Raw genomic sequence first — 22,078 nt, forward strand, 5'->3', positions numbered from 1 at the left:
TCCTTTCTTTTCACGTCCGGTCATTTTGTTTCCACTTACTTTTTACACTCATATCGTTTCTTTTCCTCTTTCAGAAAATTGTTGTTACCCTCAAGCACCTTAGCTTTCGTCCACTTTCCAAGCTCATTTATTTCTAACGTTTGCCCATTCGAGGAACGGGGGTTCTCTCATTTTGCTATAAATTTTTTAAGAGAATGACATCATGGCGATTCGCCACACAAAATACTTTTATCTCAATGGAAGGTGGTTTTTTTTTTTTTAAGATGAAGAAAAAAATAGTCGTGAAATTATTTTTGTTCCGAGTAAGCAAACTTGTTGCTTTCGCTCGTTGACTTCATATATATATATATATATATATACTCTTCTTTGTCTCTAATCGAGTTTATCGACTTTTTATCATTCCATTTTCAATTAGTTAGATTATATCTGAATTATTTAATTTACATCGAAAAAAATTTTTGTATGATGAATTTTTTTTGCAAAAAAGGTTTTTAGAATTAAATTTTTATTCCTTGAAAAAGGGAGAAAATGGAATTGATTTCATATGATTAATTAATTCATTGACTACAATTTCGGCAAATGGGAAAATTTTTAATTCCCGTTATTATTTCTCCTTGATCATCTATTCTGTTTCAATATTTGGGTTTTCGAAAAAATTTTTTTTTATTTTTTCCTTTCAAATATCTCTGCGATCAAAAGAAATATGAATTTCAAAAAAAAGAAATGATATAGAAAAAGAGAAAATTTTTTTCATAATTAAAAAATTTATACTAATTATTAAAAACGAAAAATAATTAATCAAAATGAGAAATTTCACCATAAAACAAGAAAAGGATCATTGAGTTTTGTATGATCAATGAGAATAATAAACGAATAGAAATTTGAGTCGATTTACATTTATCCTATATATATTTTATTATATTCTCTCACTATATAATATATATATATATATATATATATTGAGTCATTGTAACATTTGAATTTAATGTAGCGAATATTGTTGAAATATTGAATTGCTAATTACAATTTCACAATTTAATATACGCGTATGACAGATTTTGAATGGCCATAGAAACTGTTCAGAATTACAATAACGCTCAAAGTATTCATGTTGATAATAACGCACCAAATCCAATACAAGAGTTTATAAGCGATATCTTAGTATCACTTGTTATTTATTGCGAGATATATCTCTCTTGCTATTAACTATTTTATTTTACAACTTTTTGATTATTATAACTTTTTAATTAAAAAAAAAAAAAAATTCATTTTCCCCGTGCATTTTTTTTTATTACCCATTTTTCTTTCTTGTCCATTATAATTTTATCGCGAAAAAAAAAATTCAAAATGTGAATTTTAAATTAAATTTTGATAAAGCAAAATCATTGAATATCGATAATAAAATATTTAAATTTTTTTTATATAATTCATTTATTATTATTATTATATAATTTAGATTTTTTATTTCAAAAATTATATTTGAATTTAAAAAATTATATTATTTTCAAATTATTTCATATTTTGCTTTTTAAACGGAAACAATTTGAAAATATAAACAATTTCTTTTGTAAATATTTGTTTTCCTCTGTTGTGTATTTCGTAGATTTTTTTTTTTTTTTTTGAGAGAGAGAGAGAGGTTTAAAGAATAATCTCTTTGGCATTGAGACGGCGGCTAGTTTCAAAAAAAGGAGGTCAAGACAAAAAAACTTCCCCTCCGTGTAGTCACAACCCCCATGTGCTATTTCCATGATGAGAATATAATTGCCTTGATCAGATTTTCAAAAAAAAAAAAAAAAAAAAAAGAACAGAAAAAAATTAGGAAAAAAAAAGAAAGAACATTTGTAAAAATCTTAGAAAAAGATTTTCTGTCTCAAATTTTTGCATTATTTTTATTTAATTTTTTTTTTAAATATAAACAAAAATATCAATACAATAAGAAACTAAAAAAAAATAAAAAATAATAAATAAATAATAATAATAAAAATAATAATAATAAATAATAATATAAAAAATAATAAAATAAAACTAAAATAATAAAATTTTTTAAAAAATTATATACAATTAAAATTTTTATATCAATAAAACAATATTAAAAAAAAATAGTTAAATTAAAATAATAAATATTAATAATAATTATAAAAAAATACAAAAAATAATAATGAATCAAATAAAAATATTGGAATAAAATAAATTTATATCAATAAATAATTTAATGTTTCTAATATTTGGACAACGAGTTTAAAGAAAAGATAAATAAAAACAAAAAAAAAACTAGTTTATTGCCGTTTGGAAGGTCGCAATAAGACATTAAATTCGACATTTTCGACAATGTATTTTCGCCACTTTATATAGTATTCAAGTTGCATTTTTCATTAACAGAAAAAGCATCAAAAAAGAGGATTTATATGAAGGTTAGTTTCCTTTTATGCCCCGGGTCAAGTTCTCGTAATTAATGATTTTTTTTTCTCCCTCCACTAAACCCCCCTCGACCCCCCCCGAATCGCCTGCTAATGACAGCAACAAGAATTATGCCCACATCTATTGTTAGATTCTGTTTTCACGCTTTAAGCCAGGCATAATTTATATATCTGGGGTCAATAACAGTCAGGTTGTGAAAAAAAAAAAAAAATTTTTTTTCATCATATTTGAATTTTTTCTCCTTAATTACAATTTTTTTTTTTTTTTGCTTCATTCCAAAGAAAACTATATTTCTTTTCTCAACAAAGCGAATGTGAAAACAAAATTTATTTACATTTTCAAAAATTGTAAAAGAAATATAAATATTTTTTTTTTTAAATCTGTTCTTTATATAGAATAAAAATTTACGACTATAGTTGCAATTAGTACAACAAGTTTTTTGTTTGGTTCTGTAGCCAAGTGATAAGCGGTCTCGATTTGCGATGGGAAATTTAGGGTTCGATTCCCGTCGGTTTTCAGATTTTTCGCGGACAAAAATTATTTCACTTCAATTTGTTTGTAAAATTAAAGTAACAATGTAAATTATAGTAGTAATAAAATAGTAGTAATAAAATAATAGTAATAAAAAAATAGTAATAAAATAATAGTAATAAAATAATAGTAATAAAATAATAGTAATAAAATAATAGTAATAAAATAATAGTAATAAAATAACAAATAAGTAAAATAAACAATATAAAATTAATTAAAAAATCAGACGATTATAACTTGTACAATTGTTTAAATGTAAGTATCATTAATAAATAATAAGAATTATAACTATCAGTAATGATAACAACCAACGATAACTGATTGGTAGTTAAAATAAATTGCAATAAAATTATAATCAGGATTAATTAAATCCAAAAGTAGTTAATTACCAATGGATTTAAATTTAATAATAATTTTAAACCAATGGTAGTTCCATTCAATTAAATATGGTTAATTAGTATTGAATTTCATTACCATTAATTATCATTACTATTAAATAAATTAAAAATAATTATATTTACAGTTCAGGAAAATTACAATGTATGGTAGATAAGTGCGATGATAATAAACAACTACCATTAAATTAAATAATTAAAATATAATTAATTAAATATATAATATAATTAATTAAAATATAATAATTCTTTGGTATTTTACAATTTTACAATAATTTTTGGATTTAAATTAATTAATTAAAAAAATCAAAAAAGAAATAGTTAACTACCATTAGATTTAAATCCGAATCAATAATTAAATTAAATGATTAATCAATAAATTAAAATTAATGAATGAGTTGACACAAAAATTTTATTTTTCCCTGATTTCCAGTTAGAATTTCAATTTTTTCCCTCACTTTAATGAAAATATTTCAAGAGGTTTTCAATTATAAAAAGACAATAATTTTTAGAAGCAAATGTTTGAATTGAAAATTTCAAAAATAATAATTTTAGTATCATTTTTAGAAATTTGTTATTTTTTCAGTAATTTTTATAAAATTCCCTGACTTTTCCCTGATTTTCCTAACCCATGGTAACCCTAAATAAACGGTTATTATAACACCGTCCGACAAAATTCAACTTTTTTTTTGACCCACAAAAAAATCTAACATTTTTGGAAACTAGGACCCAAAAAAAATACCCGTGTCTGGCATTTTTGCTAGATCAAGTCATTTGTGGTTTTTAGGGGTGAAAACAGCCCCTAAATAAAAAGTGACAAGATATCTTTTAAAAATTATTAATATTTTATAAAACTTGGTATCTGGGGGTTTTCGGGATCGCTGATTATTAATCTGATGTCAGATTTTCAAAATTCAAAATGGCGGATTCAAAATGGCGGTAAAAATTTTAAAAAGTTATTAAATTTTTTTTAAACCTTGGTATCTAGGGGTTTTTTTTGGGTCGCTGATGACGAATCTGATGTTAAATTGTCAAAATTCAAAATGGTGGATATAAAAAAAAAAATTAATAACTTTTCAAAACTTTGATCGCCATATTGGATCCGCCAATTTGAATTTTGAAAATCTGACATCAGATTAATAATCAGTGACCCCGAAAACCCCCAGATACCAAGTTTTATAAAATATTAATAATTTTTAAAAGATATCTTGTCACTTTTTATTTAGGGGCTGTTTTCACCCCTAAAAACCACAAACGACTTGATCTAGCAAAACGGCCAGATACGGGTATTTTTTTTGGGGTCCTAGTTTCCGAAAATGTTAAATTTTTTTGTGGGTCAAAAATTGTGTCGAACGGTGTAATCAATGGTAGTTAAAATCAGTTTGTTTCAAAATTATGTTAATTTCATTAATTTAATCTTTAATTTAATTTAATAATAATTTAATAATAATAACCGTGCTAATCCTAAATAAACGGTGATTATAATCAATGGTAGTTAAAATCAGTTATTTTTCAAATTATGTTAATTACATTAATTTAATTCAATTTAATACAAATTTAATAATTGAATTTAATTTTTCTTCATGAATTCAATGGTATTTTGAAGACACAATAATTAGAGTGAATTGGGGGAGATTTCAAGAGTCAAGTGTATATACTCGAAGGGTTAAAGATCGTAGGTAGCCAACGACGTGTTTCAAAGCAAAGGGAGAGAGAGAGAAAGAGTAAAAGTGATTAATTTGAAGTTGACAGGTTTTCGTTGCGTGTAATCTATCAACGAGTCTCGTGACACTTGCCGGCTGCTTCCGTTGTCCTGAAAATACTTGTGCATACTTTCAATAACGGAATAGTTAATATATATATATATATATATATACACATTGAACGGCAAGATTTTATGACGCAGCTGTTCCGCAACTGCAAAGTCGGCATCTGTAACTCCCAAGAGTAATGGCATTAGCCCTTCCAGTCAGCAATTTTATTGGTCTTTCCAAGTACTCTTCCGATTGTGTCACAACCCTTCTTGCCTTTCACGAGGGTCCTTAAACTTCTTTAAATGTCTTACAAGCGAGACATTTCAAGAGAGTAAGAGTAAGAAAGAGTTACTTTCTTTCTCCTTCCCTCTCGTCTATATATATATAGAATGGAATTAGCTATTGTATCTTTTAGTGCCTGCTTCCACACGCTCTTCATATGAATGCAACTGAATTTTATTTTATACGACTGACAAATAATTAGGACATTGCTCTAATTCCGTCTATTAACGACCCATTTTCCACGAGAGTAAAACCGAATCAAATTTTATATTACACTCGAGAGTATTCATTTAATGTCAACATATATATATATATACAAGAAAGTAAAGAAGAAAAAATGATTTCTTTTCAGAAAAATATAATTATTTCATAAGTTTCAAAGAAATTAGTAAACAAAAAAACAAAAAATAAAACAGTAGCAAAAAAAAAAAAGAATCTTTTTCCTTACACGGAAAAAAAATATTAACAGCGAAACGTTTCATTACACAGAAAAAACCTGAATTCAAATTGAGTATAGATTCTATACTCAATTTGATTCGCAACAAAAATGAAACTGGTTGTCTCATTTCGAGTTCTAAGGTAAAAGTATCAAAATGAAACAGGCAAGTTTCATTTTGAGAAAAAGAAAAATGGAAAAATATTGTGAAATAACGAATAATTTTGCACAAAAACATGAAATATAATAATTACAAAGAAGTAAATAACACGCTAGACTTAATATATTTGATTAAAAATTGCTTGTAATCGCGTAATAAAATAATAAAGGAAATATGTTTTTAGGTTAGAAAAATGAAAACATGTGTTTTGACAACAGGAACGGTACTGCCAACTTAAATAATAGCGGTACATTTAAAAACTTATGAAATTAATTATTATCTACGTAAATAATAATAAATAATTTTTATTTAAAAACTTCTAAATATTCGTACTGGTCAAAATAATCTTTCTGGTGTTGTTGAAATATTAGAAACAATAATTGAAATACAAAATTACTCTGCTTATGATGCCAACTTAGAAATCTGAAATTCCAGCCAATATCATTTTGAATAACATGAAGTTTGTCCCATACTCATTTCGATACCCAAAAGAAAATGAGTTGCAACAAAAATGAGTCCAAGTTTTTTCTGTGTAGAGTAGCAAAAGTTTTAGTTAAATCTTTCGCTATTCTAGTGAAACTTTTCCCTATTTTAGGTAAATATTTTTTTCCTTACTTTTTGAATAATCAAAAGTATATTAACCTTGAAATTTTCTGCATTTTATTATTTTATTATTATTATTTTTTGTTTTTTTTTTTTAAACTTCTATAACAAGGAGTAACTTTAACTTATTGAAGTTAGACACAATCTTCAATTAAAACTTTATCGTCTTTTTCCGGAAAGTTTCGTATTTTAAAGATAACAGAAGAATCACGTACACTTTTATCCTTGCGACTTACATAAAAGATAAAGAGGATCCTTTTATTCCCTGTGTATTTACGTAGAAAATTAAAAAAAATACTTATAAAAAAAAAGAGAAAGAAAGAGAGAGAAAAAAAAATTCCAAATTGGTAACATACAACGAGAGCAATTTAATTTTAGTTGTTTGTTTAAAAACATACTTTTCTGAACGAAAAAACTTAGGCAAAAGAAGAGAGAGATAGGAGGGGGGGGAGAGGGGCTTCATAATTTATTTCTCAAGGGACACTGATTTCATTTTCTCGTACAAAGAGAGTTTCTTGTTCGCAATAGTGCTCAAGTGTCTTTTATAAAATATGATTAATTATTATATATATACATTAATAACCATACGCACGTATGCTGTAATTATTTATATCACAACCCAAGTAGAAATATCCGTAGCTCGCCGTAATTAAACACCGGCATGGTACTGATCCAATACTGGCTGTCGGTATTGACTTTCAGTACTGGCAGTGTACTGACTAATACACCGAATCAGTACTATGTCGGAGGTAAAAAAATATTAAAACCAGTACTGGCAGTACACTGTCATTCACACCGAATCAGTACTATGTCGGTGATAAAAAACATTAAATGAAAAAGTCTTTAAATTATTTCAATAGGTAGAAAACGATGATTTTTTATTTAAAAAAATGTATATTAATTTCTTTCGAATACTTTCCCTCAAAATTTTGGATGTAATTGTAATGTATTATTATATACCTATATAAAATATATTTATGTTTTTTTAGTTATTTTAGTACTCATATGTGCATTAAGTTATTTATCATGCATACAATAACAATAAGTTGAGAATTTTTTTCTAATAGTTTTAAAAATAAAGCAAATGTAATTTTTTCACTGTAATTTTTAAATATTATTAATAATTAAATATTAAATTTAAAAAATTTTTCACCATTCATATTTTACAGTCGTCTTTTATTAACTTATTTTTAATTATGTAATTCATCAATCATTTTTGTCTGTTTTAATATTATTTACGGTAAAAATAATTTATTAAAAATATTTAACTGAAATTGATATCCAGTTTTATTTCATTAAATCTTTGTAAAAATTGAAAAAATTTTGTGAGTTTAAAAAATTTAAGAATAAATTCATTTTATTTTCGTGATCAATAGATAATACAAACTTTGAAATCAAAACTTTTGTATTAGGTGAACTACTTCAAGTCAGCACTTCAAGCCAGCGCGGCTGTGCGGTATGCGTATCTGACTTGCGTTCTAAGGGTTTAGGGTTCGATCCCCCATGCGTGCGAGATTTTTCGTTCTTAGTTTTAAGTGTTATAAGTACAATATTTGTTCATGTGTAATATCAATTATTAAATAATTATTAAATTAAGTATAAGTGCAAAGTAAAAAAAATTAAATATTATGAATTTAAAAAAATAAAAAAATTTACAACACAAATTATTTTTTGTAAAATAATTTATTAAAAATAAAATAATTTAATTAATATAAATGATAATTATTATTTTAATTATTTCTTGTTAATAATATTTTATATATTCTAAATAACATTAACTATTATTGGCTTCACATTACCTGTTCGTGGTAAAAATGGGAGTAATAAGCTAATAAGGATGAAATTTGCATTGGAAAGCGTGTTTTAGCATTTTGTAAAAAAGTGAGATTTTAAGTCCGGATAAGTACTTTGCCAGTATTATGCCAGTATTATTCTAGTACTACGTTAGTACTGGTGAGCGGGACAAAATCAGTACTGGACAGCGTTACCAGCCAGGGTTGGTCCACTACTGGCCCAGTACGGCAGTCAGTACTATTATACTGACTGGCAGTGTTGGGTCAGTACTATGCCAGTGGCACATTTCTACTTGGGAAGAGTAATGAAATAACTAAAAAAAAAAAAATATTAAAAATACTTTAAATAATCGAAAATCATTAATGAAGGCAAATATTTTGTAATGTCGACAAATATTTAGAATATATTGATCTACATATCAAAGTAACGATTTATCAAAATAAAAATCGATAAATCGAAGTACCAATCGACATATCGATATTTCAAACTATTAATCGATATTTTAAACAGTTAATGGATATGCCAAACGATATATCGAAGTACCAATCGATAGATCAAAGTAACAATCGATATATCGAAGTAACAATCGGTATATCGAAGTATACATCGATATATTAAAGTAGCAATCAATATATCGATATAACAATCGATACTTTAAATAGTTAATTGGCATGCCAATCGATATATTGAAGTATAGATCGATATATCGAAGTAACAATCGGTATATCGAAGTATAGATCGATATATTGAAGTAGCAATCAATATATCGATATAACAATCGATACTTTAAATAGTTAATTGGCATGCCAATCGATATATTGAAGTAACAATCGATATATCGAAGTAACAATCGATATATGGAAGTAACAATCGATAGATCAAAGTAACAATCGATATATTGAAGTAGCTATCAATATATCGATATAACAATCGATACTTTAAATAGTTAAATGGCATGCCAATCGATATATTGAAGTAACAATCGATATATCGAAGTAACAATCGATATATGGAAGTAACAATCGATAGATCAAAGTAACAATCGATATATTGAAGTAGCTATCAATATATCGATATAACAATCGATACTTTAAATAGTTAAATGGCATGCCAATCGATATATTGAAGTAACAATCGATATATCGAAGTAACAATCGGTATATCGAAGTATAGATCGATATATTGAAGTAGCAATCAATATATCGATATAACAATCGATACTTTAAATAGTTAATTGGCATGCCAATCGATATATTGAAGTATAGATCGATATATCGAAGTAACAATCGTTATACCGAAGTATAGATCGATATATTGAAGTAGTAATCAATATATCGATATAACAATCGATACTTTAAATAGTTAATTGGCATGCCAATCGATATATTGAAGTAACAATCGATATATCGAAGTAACAATCGATATATGGAAGTAACAATCGATAGATCAAAGTAACAATCGATATATTGAAGTAGCTATCAATATATCGATATAACAATCGATATTTTAAATAGTTAAATGGCATGCCAATCGATATATTGAAGTAACAATCGATATATCGAAGTAACAATCGGTATATCGAAGTATAGATCGATATATTGAAGTAGCAATCAATATATCGATATAAAAATCGATACTTTAAATAGTTAATTGGCATGCCAATCAATATATTGAAGTATAGATCGATATATCGAAGTAAAAATCGTTATACCGAAGTATAGATCGATATATTGAAGTAGCAATCAATATATCGATATAACAATCGATACTTTAAATAGTTAATTGGCATGCCAATCGATATATTGAAGTATAGATCGATATATCGAAGTAACAATCGTTATACCGAAGTATAGATCGATATATTGAAGTAGTAATCAATATATCGATATAACAATCGATACTTTAAATAGTTAATTGGCATGCCAATCGATATATTGAAGTAACAATCGATATATCGAAGTAACAATCGATATATGGAAGTAACAATCGATAGATCAAAGTAACAATCGATATATTGAAGTAGCTATCAATATATCGATATAACAATCGATACTTTAAATAGTTAAATGGCATGCCAATCGATATATTGAAGTAACAATCGATATATCGAAGTAACAATCGGTATATCGAAGTATAGATCGATATATTGAAGTAGCAATCAATATATCGATATAACAATCGATACTTTAAATAGTTAATTGGCATGCCAATCGATATATTGAAGTATAGATCGATATATCGAAGTAACAATCGTTATACCGAAGTATAGATCGATATATTGAAGTAGTAATCAATATATCGATATAACAATCGATACTTTAAATAGTTAATTGGCATGCCAATCGATATATTGAAGTAACAATCGATATATCGAAGTAACAATCGATATATGGAAGTAACATTCGATAGATCAAAGTAACAATCGATATATTGAAGTAGCTATCAATATATCGATATAACAATCGATACTTTAAATAGTTAAATGGCATGCCAATCGATATATTGAAGTAACAATCGATATATCGAAGTAACAATCGGTATATCGAAGTATAGATCGATATATTGAAGTAGCAATCAATATATCGATATAAAAATCGATACTTTAAATAGTTAATTGGCATGCCAATCAATATATTGAAGTATAGATCGATATATCGAAGTAAAAATCGTTATACCGAAGTATAGATCGATATATTGAAGTAGTAATCAATATATCGATATAACAATCGATACTTTAAATAGTTAATTGGCATGCCAATCGATATATTGAAGTATAGATCGATATATCGAAGTAACAATCGGAATATCGAACTATAGATCGATATATTGAAGTAGCAATCAATATATCGATGTATACAATCGATATTTCAAATAATAAATCGTTTTTTTTTAATACTGAAGAAAATAAATACAATTGTGGAAAAATATTTTTGAATTTTAAAATGACCTATTTCGTTTGACTTTTTTTTTGCAGGAAACGTATTTGTTATAGCAGCAATTGTACTGGAAAGGAATTTGCAATCAGTGGCAAATTACTTAATCGTAAGTTTGGCCGTTGCAGATCTCATGGTTGCCTGTCTAGTCATGCCTTTGGGAGCTGTTTACGAGGTATGAAATTTACAATAATTATTGCACATTAGATTTCAGAAACTACAAGCGCAACTATATTGTAAATTAAATTCAAAATTGCTCAATTATAATATAATTAAATTCAGTCTAATCAATTATAACAAGCATTAGTGTAACTTTTCGTTTAATCACATATTCGTTTAATTTTAATTAAATATGTAAATTATGAAAATAAACCCCATGAATTAATTTATTTAATTATTTACTTATAATAATAATAATTAATTATTTAATTATTAAATAATAAAATAAAAAAAAAATATTAATAATAATAATAATAATAATGATAGTAATATAATAAATACTGCGACTACTACTATTTTATTAATAACAAAAGTGCTATACACTTAGGGGAAATATTATTTACAGTTTTAACAAAAATAAAAGTTCTCGCGTTTTACTCGGAATAAATTTTTTCTAACAACTATTTCTTTACGAGCACATTAAGGGCTCTATCTTCTTTTTTTTTATTATTTAATAACGCCGTCTGAGTTCGAATTTATTAACTACTTTCCAATATGCCCTATAACTATAAATTTTTCTATAATCTCCCATTATTATATTGTATTTTGTTTATAAATAATATATTTCCAATAATTCATACAAAATGATACTTTTTAACGTTTCTTTAAAAAAAATGTCAATTTATTTGACTAGATAATTTTTTGTTTGGTAAAAACAAAACAAAAATAAATTAATATTTATTAAAGTTATAATGACTTGCGCATTATTATTGGACGTCATGGGGGTTTTTTTTTTAAATGCTTTTAACGTAAACGTAAATTAATGTCCCTCATTAACAAAACTTTTATATTTGACATTGTTGAAAAATAGTTGAGGCATATACACTCTCTTTAAAAGTTTTTAAGGGAATAAAAATGAAATTTATGTACATATCATAAGTTAAGTAAATGTTAAATTTTTTTTTTTTTACTAAAGTTTCAAAGTCTGTCCCCGGACGCTAATGACATCATTAGAGAGCAGACACTTTTAAATAAATTGTTTTCTTTCAAAATAAATGAAGGACACTAGTTAATTAAGCGAAATTCACGTGGACAAAATGTTGATAAATGGGAAACAATTATCTCAATAATTATTTCATATGCTATTGTATATATATTTTTTTTTTCGAAAATTAAAAAAAATTTTAATAAATTAGTAGATAATATATAATTTTGTTTTTTTCATTTACTTTTTTCTTTAATCATAAATTTTTATAGTTCTATTGATTTATGTTTAAATCAAGCCAATCGCTAATGTCTTTATTTTCAATTAATAACCAATCAATCGTTATCAATTATTATTTCAATTACACTGATCAATAATTGTAATAATACAATTTCTCTCTTTACTTTCTATTATTTAATTAATAAACGTAACTTATTATTTTTGATATTTATAAAATTTAATAGTCAATTCAACGAAATATTAATTAATTTAGCAAATAATAAATATTAATTGAAATAAACGAAATTAAATATTTACTTAAATAAATGTATAATTTATAAATTATTATAAAAATTATTTTCTTGCATGAAAAGTAAATTTCATTAGAAAAAAAATTTCGTGAGAATTAAAATTTTTTTTTTTGCATAATAAAAAAATGTGATTTTTTATTCCGGAGAATTTTTTTCAAAATTAAGAGACAATAATCATAAATTAGTAGTAGAACGCGAGTAGAACAAGAAATATAAAATAGAGTGACAGAAAAGGATTATTTATCATTCTTTAGTGTATATATATATATATATATATATATATATATATATGGGATAAGCCGCAGTTGAGCAATATCGAGAGTTATATTTCATGTTAATCGATCTCCAATATAGAATTGTTGTACAAGGCAAATATTATTTATTAGTTTAATTTTTAAACATCCCCATTAATTATTTAGTTGTTCTTCGTTTCGCTTTTGTCTTGATAAATATGTTCCCTTCGTGTTATTCAACAATTAAATACATTAAAAAAAAATTCAAAAGTCACGAAAATCGACACTGTGAGACAATAAAAGACAAATTAAAAATTTTTTTTGGAAAAAAGGCATCTTTTAACAATTGAAAAAAAAAATTTCCCCGTAGAAATAAAAATTGATACTTTTTCTAAAAGTCACGTTACTTAATAAAATTGAGTTTCAAATTTTTTTTTTCTAAATTCAGTTTTTATTACGTGTCAATGCATCTCTCTCTCTCTCTCTCTCTCTCTCTCTCTCTCTCTCTCTCTCTCCTTTAACTTTGGTAGATTTTCACTGGGTGCCATCTGTTCGAACTAGCTTTTCTTGTGAAGTTACTTCCGGTCACGTTACAACGTAACTTTGAGTGTGACACGACTTGAACAATAGATAGCGTGTCTGAATGTGATATTGATTTGAACAGAGGAAATTATTCGAGATATCTTGAAACAGCCCTTGAATTTCGACAAAATGTCATTCAACATGAAATAGAATTCGAAAACTATTTTTCTTTTTTTTTACAAATTCTTTTGCCCTTTTGTTATTTCAAAAAAAAAAAAAATTTGAATAATACAGTTAAACCTGGTTAACTGAACAAGAAATGGATTATTTAATTAATATACTAGAAAGTTTTTAGATAAAAAAAAAATTGTTGAAATATTCTTTTTAGTAATCAAGATTAAGGTGTCCCACTTAAACAGGTTTCACTGTATTTCGAAAAAAAAAAATCGCTAATATATTCCTAGTAATCAAATTTCATTTCTTGTTAATCTATCCAATTTTATTTCTGTATTTCTCGTTAAAAAAAAAGAATGTTTACTATGTCAGGTCCCAGTGTAGTCAATCACTATAGAAACATTATTTTAATCCAATTAATTGGCAAAAAAAAAACTTTTCTCATATTTTCCCTGATTATTAACATAAATATAATAAAAATCGAGGGGGAAAAATGAAAAGCAACTATGACCTTTGGTGGTGAAATAAATTGCATGGTTTATTGCACGGTGGTTTAATTGTGCTTTTGAGAGCAATAGAGAAAGAGACTAAAACGGCATTTTCACCCATCTGGTTATCTATAAATTTGTCACTAAACCCTGTTCAGCTTCTATCTCGAGATCTAAATTCACATCACGTATTTTGGCCCACGTGCTTCTTATATGAGAGTTCAACGATTGAACGCTACACTTCGATTGTACAAGTGCCTCCCTTTATCTGAGGATAAAGGGTGCTTTTTGCACCCTCTAAAAACCTCTAAAGAATTTATACTTTTCCATAAAAAAAGAAGAAGAAGAAGAATGTAAAAAAGAGCAAAGAATGAGGAAATACAAATTCAAATATTTTCCCATTCAATTTTCACAGGGACTTTTAATTTATACTGTAACTCGGAATTTCTTTTCTTTTAATTTTATTGCTTTTTTTTTAGAAAAAACATTTCTTTTATAGTTTCATGGAAAAAAAAAATTTACCTAAAACAGCGAAAGGTTTCACTGGAATAGCGAAAGATTTAACTGAAACAAGTAAAACTTTAGCTACTATAGTTAAACGTTTCGCTGTTTCAGGTAAATTTTTTTTTCCGTGTACTATTTTGATTCGTTCACTAAAATTACTAAATCAAATAGTAAAATTCTAGTAAAAATTAGTGAAAATTTCTATTAATTATTTTTCACTAAAACTTTAGTAAAAAAATAATGTTAATTATTAAAAATCGTAACAAAAAAATAAAGAAAAACTTTTTTTTTTTGAAGTTTATTAAAGGGACATTTTACTTTTCTTTAATTCCTCTTCAAATACGCGAGGAATTCGCGAATAAAAATTATATTGAGGTTGAAAAAAAAAGTTTTGACTTATTTTTGCAAAGTACATATATATATACTGCGAGATAATACATCAACGAGAAGGACAGAAACGTTTTCTTTTTGTTCTTCATTTTTTTTTCTCTCCACAAATGTAAAATAAACTCTATTTCAACCTTTCAACGGGGAATTATACGCGAAGGGAAATCAAAACACCATTTTTGTGAAATGAAGGATTCCTTGTTATTTCATTACTTCCTTTTTTTTCCAAATAAAGAAAGAAAGAATCTCCCATCTCTTCTTTTATTTCACACACACACACATTTATATATATATATATATATATAAATGAAAAAGGAAAAGAGCAAGATCCTTTTTTCTCACGCACGAGTAATTCCTGCATTATTTATATTTACGGCATTTAATGCAATAGAATCTAGCGCAAAAGGGGGAGAGAGAATTGTGGAATAGGTGGAAAATGCGTCCTTATCCGATTTACGTTGCTTCCCAAGGGAATGAGAACGGTTTTTTTTTTCTTCTCTTTCTGGACACCCTTTTTTCTATATCTTTTGCCCTGGTGGTGAAAATCCTCATTCTCCTCTTCCATCACGCACACACACACACACACACACACACACATATATATATATATATATATTCTCGAGGATCTTTGTTTTCTTTTCCCGAGCCTGGACAACTTGCTATAAGACTGCCATTCACGTATATTACAAACTATAATACCTCGCGCGAAAAAAAAGAAAGAGAAAGAGTGGAAAAACCTCTTGTATTATATTCTCATGTTTCATAACTGTAACCATATATCCAAAGCCGAAAAATTCATGAAAAATGATCGATGATCCTTAATAAATTTGTCTTTGATATATATTTTTTTTTTAATAGAAAAAAAAGTGAAACAAAATTAAACTGAAATATAAATATTATATATATATATATTCCTATATTACAAAAAGATATCGCCGCCGCCTCCGCCACCGCTGTTTCAAGAATTCTTGACCTAGGAGGGGGGAGTCCCCCCTCCTAAATTTTGAGGTTATGTTCGTTTCAAGGCTCTGAATATAGCCGCATGTCCCCCTCCCTCCTCTCATTTCCCCTTCACCGTCAAAAATGACCTAAATTTTGAGGTTATGTTCGTTTCAAGACTCTGAATATAGCCGCAAGTCCCCTCCCCTCCCCCGCCAGAAATGACCTAAATTTTGAGGTTATGTTCGTTTCAAGGCTCTGAATATAGCCGCAAGTAAGTAAATCCGAACGCTTTTAGTAAGTTTCAACAATAACATAAGTTTTTTCTTTTAAAAGACAATACTTCCGGTATTCTGGTGCATGAAGTTGTTACTTTACTTTCATAGAACAATTTTATGGGGTAGCAAAATTTTTTTGATAAATTACAATCGCAGGAAACTTAGCGTTCATATTTACCTCGATACTTTGCAACTTTCCTAAAATACCGGGGTAAATACGAACGCCACTGTATTTCAGAAAAATCTTAGGGAAAATAAATTTAAAGTAAATTTGCAATTGTTAAACTTATATAAAAACTCAAAAAAAATACGATAATAAACCTATTATGTAATAATGCATCATATATAAATACAAAAAATTAAACAGGTTAAAAATTAAAATGCATTACACAATTAAAACCTTTAATTACTTTATCAAATCATAACGGATTTTTGCAAAACTTGGTACAGAAAGTATTTTGGAGTGATTGAATGTAAATACAAAAATAAAAGTCAAATTTTTTTAATTCAAAATGGCGGACTTTCCTAAAACTTATTTTTAAAAATGATCAAATTTGCTAACTCCAAATTCGTAATCAGCGACCCTGAAAACCCCCGAGTAACAATTTTCGAGCGAATCCAATGAATTTTTTAATTCTCGTCCGCCATTTTGAATTTTGAAAAACTGACTTCAAATTGGTAATCAGCGACCCCAAAAACCCTAGAATACCAAATTTTATTAAGATCCTGAAAAACTTTTTTCAACAAACCATTTGGCAAAAAAAGTGGAACACTCCTTCGAGAGAACAGAGATTAAGTTTCTGCTTATTAATTACTAACGAGGATACATATATAGAAAGAAAAACTTTTTTCTATGTACTTTTATAATGTTAAAATAATAGTGTAATCAAATAAAAACAATTTTGTGTGGCTCTGATATAAGAAAAAATTATTGAAAATACCGTTCGGATTTACCCCGGATTTCCAATTTTCCGGGGTAAATACGAACGGTCTGATATTATTAATAAAATTTTACATAAGGCAAAAATCAAAAATAGTTTCTGTTCATGTATTCATAACAAACAATTATAAATACTAAAATGAATTTTCAGCTTCTTTTTCGAGACGCATGATTATGTTCTAAAAATCATTAGTCATAATTTACATTTTATCGAATTTTATTTGTCCTAATTAGTTTTGAGCCGAATTTTAATTTGTTCGAAATAGCATTTGGCATAATTTTCAGCAATCCGATTTTCTATATGGCAGAATTTTTATATAACGGAAAAATCAACTCACAGAATTTTTATTTCTTCGAATTTTTATTTGTCAGAATTTTTATTTGCTCGAATTTTCATTTAACATAATCGGCATTTTAAAGAATTTTTATTTGGGTAGAATTTCATTGAATAGAATTTTCATTTAGATGAATTTTCATTTGTTCGAATTATTATTTGATATAATTTCCATATAATCGATTTTACATACTACAGAATTTTTACTTAACCGACAAATCATTTAATAGAATTTCTAATTGATAGAATTTTCATTTGTCCGAATTTTCAAATGGCCGAACAAACAATCGACAGAAAGATTTCGGCGCGATTTTTAAAATCAACCAATCAAAAATTATTCATAAAATTGTGATTGGTTGATTTTAAAAATCGCGCCGAAATCTTTCTGTCGATTGTTTGTTCGGCCATTTGAAAATTCGGACAAATGAAAATTCTATCAATTAGAAATTCTATTAAATGATTTGTCGGTTAAGTAAAAATTCTGTAGTATGTAAAAATCGATTATATGGAAATTATATCAAATAATAATTCGAACAAATGAAAATTCATCTAAATGAAAATTCTATTCAATGAAATTCTACCCAATAAAAATTCTTTAAAATGCCTATTATGTTAAATGAAAATTCGAGCAAATAAAAATTCTGAGAAATAAAAATTCGAAGAAATAAAAATTCTGTGAGTTGAATTTTCCGTTATATAAAAATTCTGCCATATAGAAAATCGGATTGATAAAAATTATGCCAAAAATGCTATTTCGAACAAATTAAAATTCGGCTCAAAACTAATTAGGACAAATAAAATTCGATAAAATGTAAATTATGACTAATGATTTTTAGAACATAATCATGCGTCCCTCTTTTTCTTCAAATACGAGACAAAATACTGAAAGAGTGTCATCTTTGATTTTCAATATTTTTTGCAATACTCGTTATCTTTGTTTATGCTGTTGCTAATTAACAAACGAAAACTGGGATAATACTTAGAATCTCTTGAAGAGGATCTGAGATAAAAATTCTCATGTCTAACTTATTTTTTAAAATTTTAATTAAACTGAAATAATTAGCGTTCGGATTTACCCCGGCTGACCCTATATATTATTATAATTTATTATAATAAAAAAATTTATATTTAATTTATAAAATTGAAAAATGTTTTTTGAAACAAAAGAGAGAGAGAGGATCCGATTCAATTCATTTAATTATTTCTCTCAAGACTTTTCCACTTGATGGATGTTGAAATTGAAAAAGTGCCACTTCTATCGTGGATTTGCTTAATCCTTGATCGTACCTCTCTTGCTCAACGATTAAGGGTATCAATAGTAATTGCCAATATTGAAATTTCAAAGAAAAAGAAAAAGTTTCAAAAAAAAATTTTCTAAAGGAAAATTTTCTTAACTATTCTCGATTTTCTTCACTAAACATCAAAATTATATCTACTTAACCAGAAAATAATAAATAAAAGAAAAGAAGTTTTTGACATTATTTTCATTATAAAAAAGGAACGCTTTTGAATTAACTAAAGTGGTGTTTTGAAAGAAAAACATATAAAACTTAATTTAGCTAAAAGAAAAAGAGATTTATATGAAGAATATTCACACTGGTGACGTATGTTTAATTACTGTCACTTGAGACTTGGCGACGAGTGTAATATGCCTTGAAAAAGAAAGTGAGAGAGAAAAGTTATGAGCTTCGAAAAACTTTCAAAATGTCGGTTCAAAAAAAAAGCAAAAAGCAAAAAAAAAAATAGAGAAGTAGAAACTAAAAAAAGAAGATGAAGAAGAAGTCAGAAACACGCAATTACTGAACGAATCTTCGGTTCGAGTCGAAAGTGGCAAAATTTCTTGAAAGTCAGGAGAACCTATTCATCTTTGCTAGCCCGGCCTTCTCTTTTCACTCTCGCGCACATTCGTATATATATATATAAGCGATGAAAACGCGAGCAAAAATTATATAGAGAAGCGACCCGGTAGCAAAATCCGTCGAGAAACTTTTGCATTACAGTCATGTCGCATCATTTTCCATGCACTTCTTTGGAAGCAAAAAGAAATGCCAGTAAATAAAAAAATATCAAGGGGAAAAAAAGTTAAAAAGATCCACTTCGTTATTTTCGTCAGAAATTGACTTTTTTTTGAAATTTATTTGAAAAAAACCTCCATTGCAATTATTTTAATGAAGTTCATTTAATTCGTTGCATTGACAAAAATTTGTCTCTACTGAGAAAAAAATATGGAATTCATTTTTTTTTATTTAAAGTAATTTTAAAGTTATAGCCACTGATAAATTGTAAATTTTTACAAAATTATGGTTTCTTCTATATATATATATATCTTTAATAAGTTTTTCTAATGTAAAAAGTAATGAAGTCAAGATAGCAAAAGAGGGTTTACATTTTCTCAAAGTACTATACATAATTGTAATGATCGTAATCTCAGAAGTAATTCGAATACGTTAACTGTATTCTAACTTTACAGTAGTTGTAGTAGTAGCAGCAACAGCAGAATGCTGTGGGACAAATCCTGATAAGGAACTCGACAGTAATTTCCGACAATGATACTAATAATAAGATGCAATCTATTTCGCCAGTATTTTGCATAGCATTCTATATATATATATATATATAGACACCGTCTGTTAATTCCAATGCTAAATGCAATTTAGTTCATTCTTCCCCTTTTTAAAGAAATGCAAATCAACAGTTTTTTTGAAATTAAAAATGTGTTAAATTTTTTTTCTATTTATTACATAAATTTTTAATTTAATTTTGACATGGAATTATGAATTTTCATTAGTCATTCTAATAAATTAAATAATAAATAATTCTACTTCTAATAAATTGAATTAAAATTTAATTTATAAACTTAATTAAAATTTAATTTATAAACTAAATTATAATTTAATTTCCTAACTAAATTATAATTTACTTTGTAAAATAAAATATAATTTAAATTATATTATTTAATTTGCCAACTAAATTATAATTTACTTTATAAATTAAAATATAATTTAATAAACCCAATGATTATTTCAAACAAAATTCGAATAAATATTTATTTAATCTAAATAAACATTTTTTTTTATTTAAATAAATTTTTGACAAAGGGAAAAGTTGGCCTACTTTTGGCTGATTGAATAAAAAATTTGGTTGTTTTAAATAAATTTTTTTTCTGAGTTTCGCTATGTCTGATGAGAGAAACTTATTTTTGCCACCCGATCGAACGTAATTCCTAAAATGTTCCATTTCACTGACAATATATATATATACATATATACATATGAGCTTAAAAGATTAAATGCGATCATTTACCTTTTCAGGATTTTGTACAAATTGTAGAAACGATATTTTAATCCTCGAAATCATACATTTCTATTATAGAGGGATCAATATATTATTTGCGTTTCCCAAATCCCAAACAGAATTTCAATATTATAAAAAAAATTTATATTTTAAAAACTTGAAACTAATATTTAAATAGAAAAATAAATTTTTTTTTTTTATTTAAAGTATTATAATTATTATTTAATAATAATGTAATATTAGAATAGTTTCAAGGTAGGTACTAAAAATTAAAAGAATTTTAAAAACTTTTAACCCTAATATTAAAAAAGGAACTTTAGAAAAAAGAGAGAAAAAAAATACCAGTCATTCTGCTCACTAGAGTAAAAAAAAAGAGTATTTTTCATTTTTCACGACCATTGTTGCTTTCAGGCAACATGAACAATTTTACATCATGCATAAATTTCTTGTGTTTTTTTTCAAATTGAATATCGAAACAATGTTTTTCTTTTAATTTAGTAAATTTGCAATTCAAAACTGGTTTTTATTTAAAAAAAAAAAAAAAAATACTTTAAAACAGTTTTTTTTTTGGGAGAAAAATTGTTCAGTGCTCACTGTTCTTAAATACCTCCTTCAATATTGAATAAAATAAATGTTTTTTTTTGTAATATTATTTATATTTAAATAAACATAAAATTTAATTAAAAAAAAAACCATTCTCATCATAGCTTTAAAGACAGTCCAAGAATGTTGTGTGAATCGTTCCATTTAATTTTATTCACACGAAAATACGATGGGAATTCTGATTAGTGTTAAATGATTGCGCATAGATATTTACCAATTTCCAAAGACTTATTATGCAAGAGAAAATGAGAGTTTTGCGAGAAAAATGTGGAGAACAACTGTATAAGGGAAGACAAAAAAAAAGAAGAAGCGAAAAAAAGAGAAAAATCGAAAAAGGAAAAAAAGAGAGAGAAGAAAAAAATGAAACATTGATGGAACTACACAAAAAAAGAGAAAGAGAGA

General features: G+C 26.2%; 1 protein-coding gene and 1 long non-coding RNA gene across 4 annotated transcripts in view; one reads left to right on the forward strand and one right to left on the reverse strand.

The window, feature by feature from the left end:
• The window catches only part of LOC127283051 (5-hydroxytryptamine receptor-like), a 72,623-nt gene that overhangs the window by 26,208 nt on the left and 24,337 nt on the right, over positions 1-22,078 (forward strand). For all 3 annotated transcript variants that reach the window (XR_007843293.1, XR_007843294.1, XM_051307711.1), the window contains one exon: positions 11,348-11,481. Coding sequence is in view for 1 of the 3 variants with exons in the window: in XM_051307711.1 (XP_051163668.1) it covers positions 11,348-11,481 (134 nt within the window). In the remaining 2 variants the exon portion in view is untranslated. The remainder of the gene's footprint in view (positions 1-11,347; positions 11,482-22,078) is intronic.
• Positions 1-22,078, reverse strand: part of LOC127283052 (uncharacterized) — an 80,389-nt gene that overhangs the window by 14,484 nt on the left and 43,827 nt on the right. The gene's annotated exons all lie outside the window — the stretch shown is intronic.

The sequence above is a fragment of the Leptopilina boulardi genome, unplaced genomic scaffold (genome assembly GCF_019393585.1).
Source record: "Leptopilina boulardi isolate dan_hultmark-lab unplaced genomic scaffold, ZJU_Lbou_2.1 LbouV2_305, whole genome shotgun sequence".
NCBI lineage: Eukaryota > Metazoa > Arthropoda > Insecta > Hymenoptera > Figitidae > Leptopilina > Leptopilina boulardi.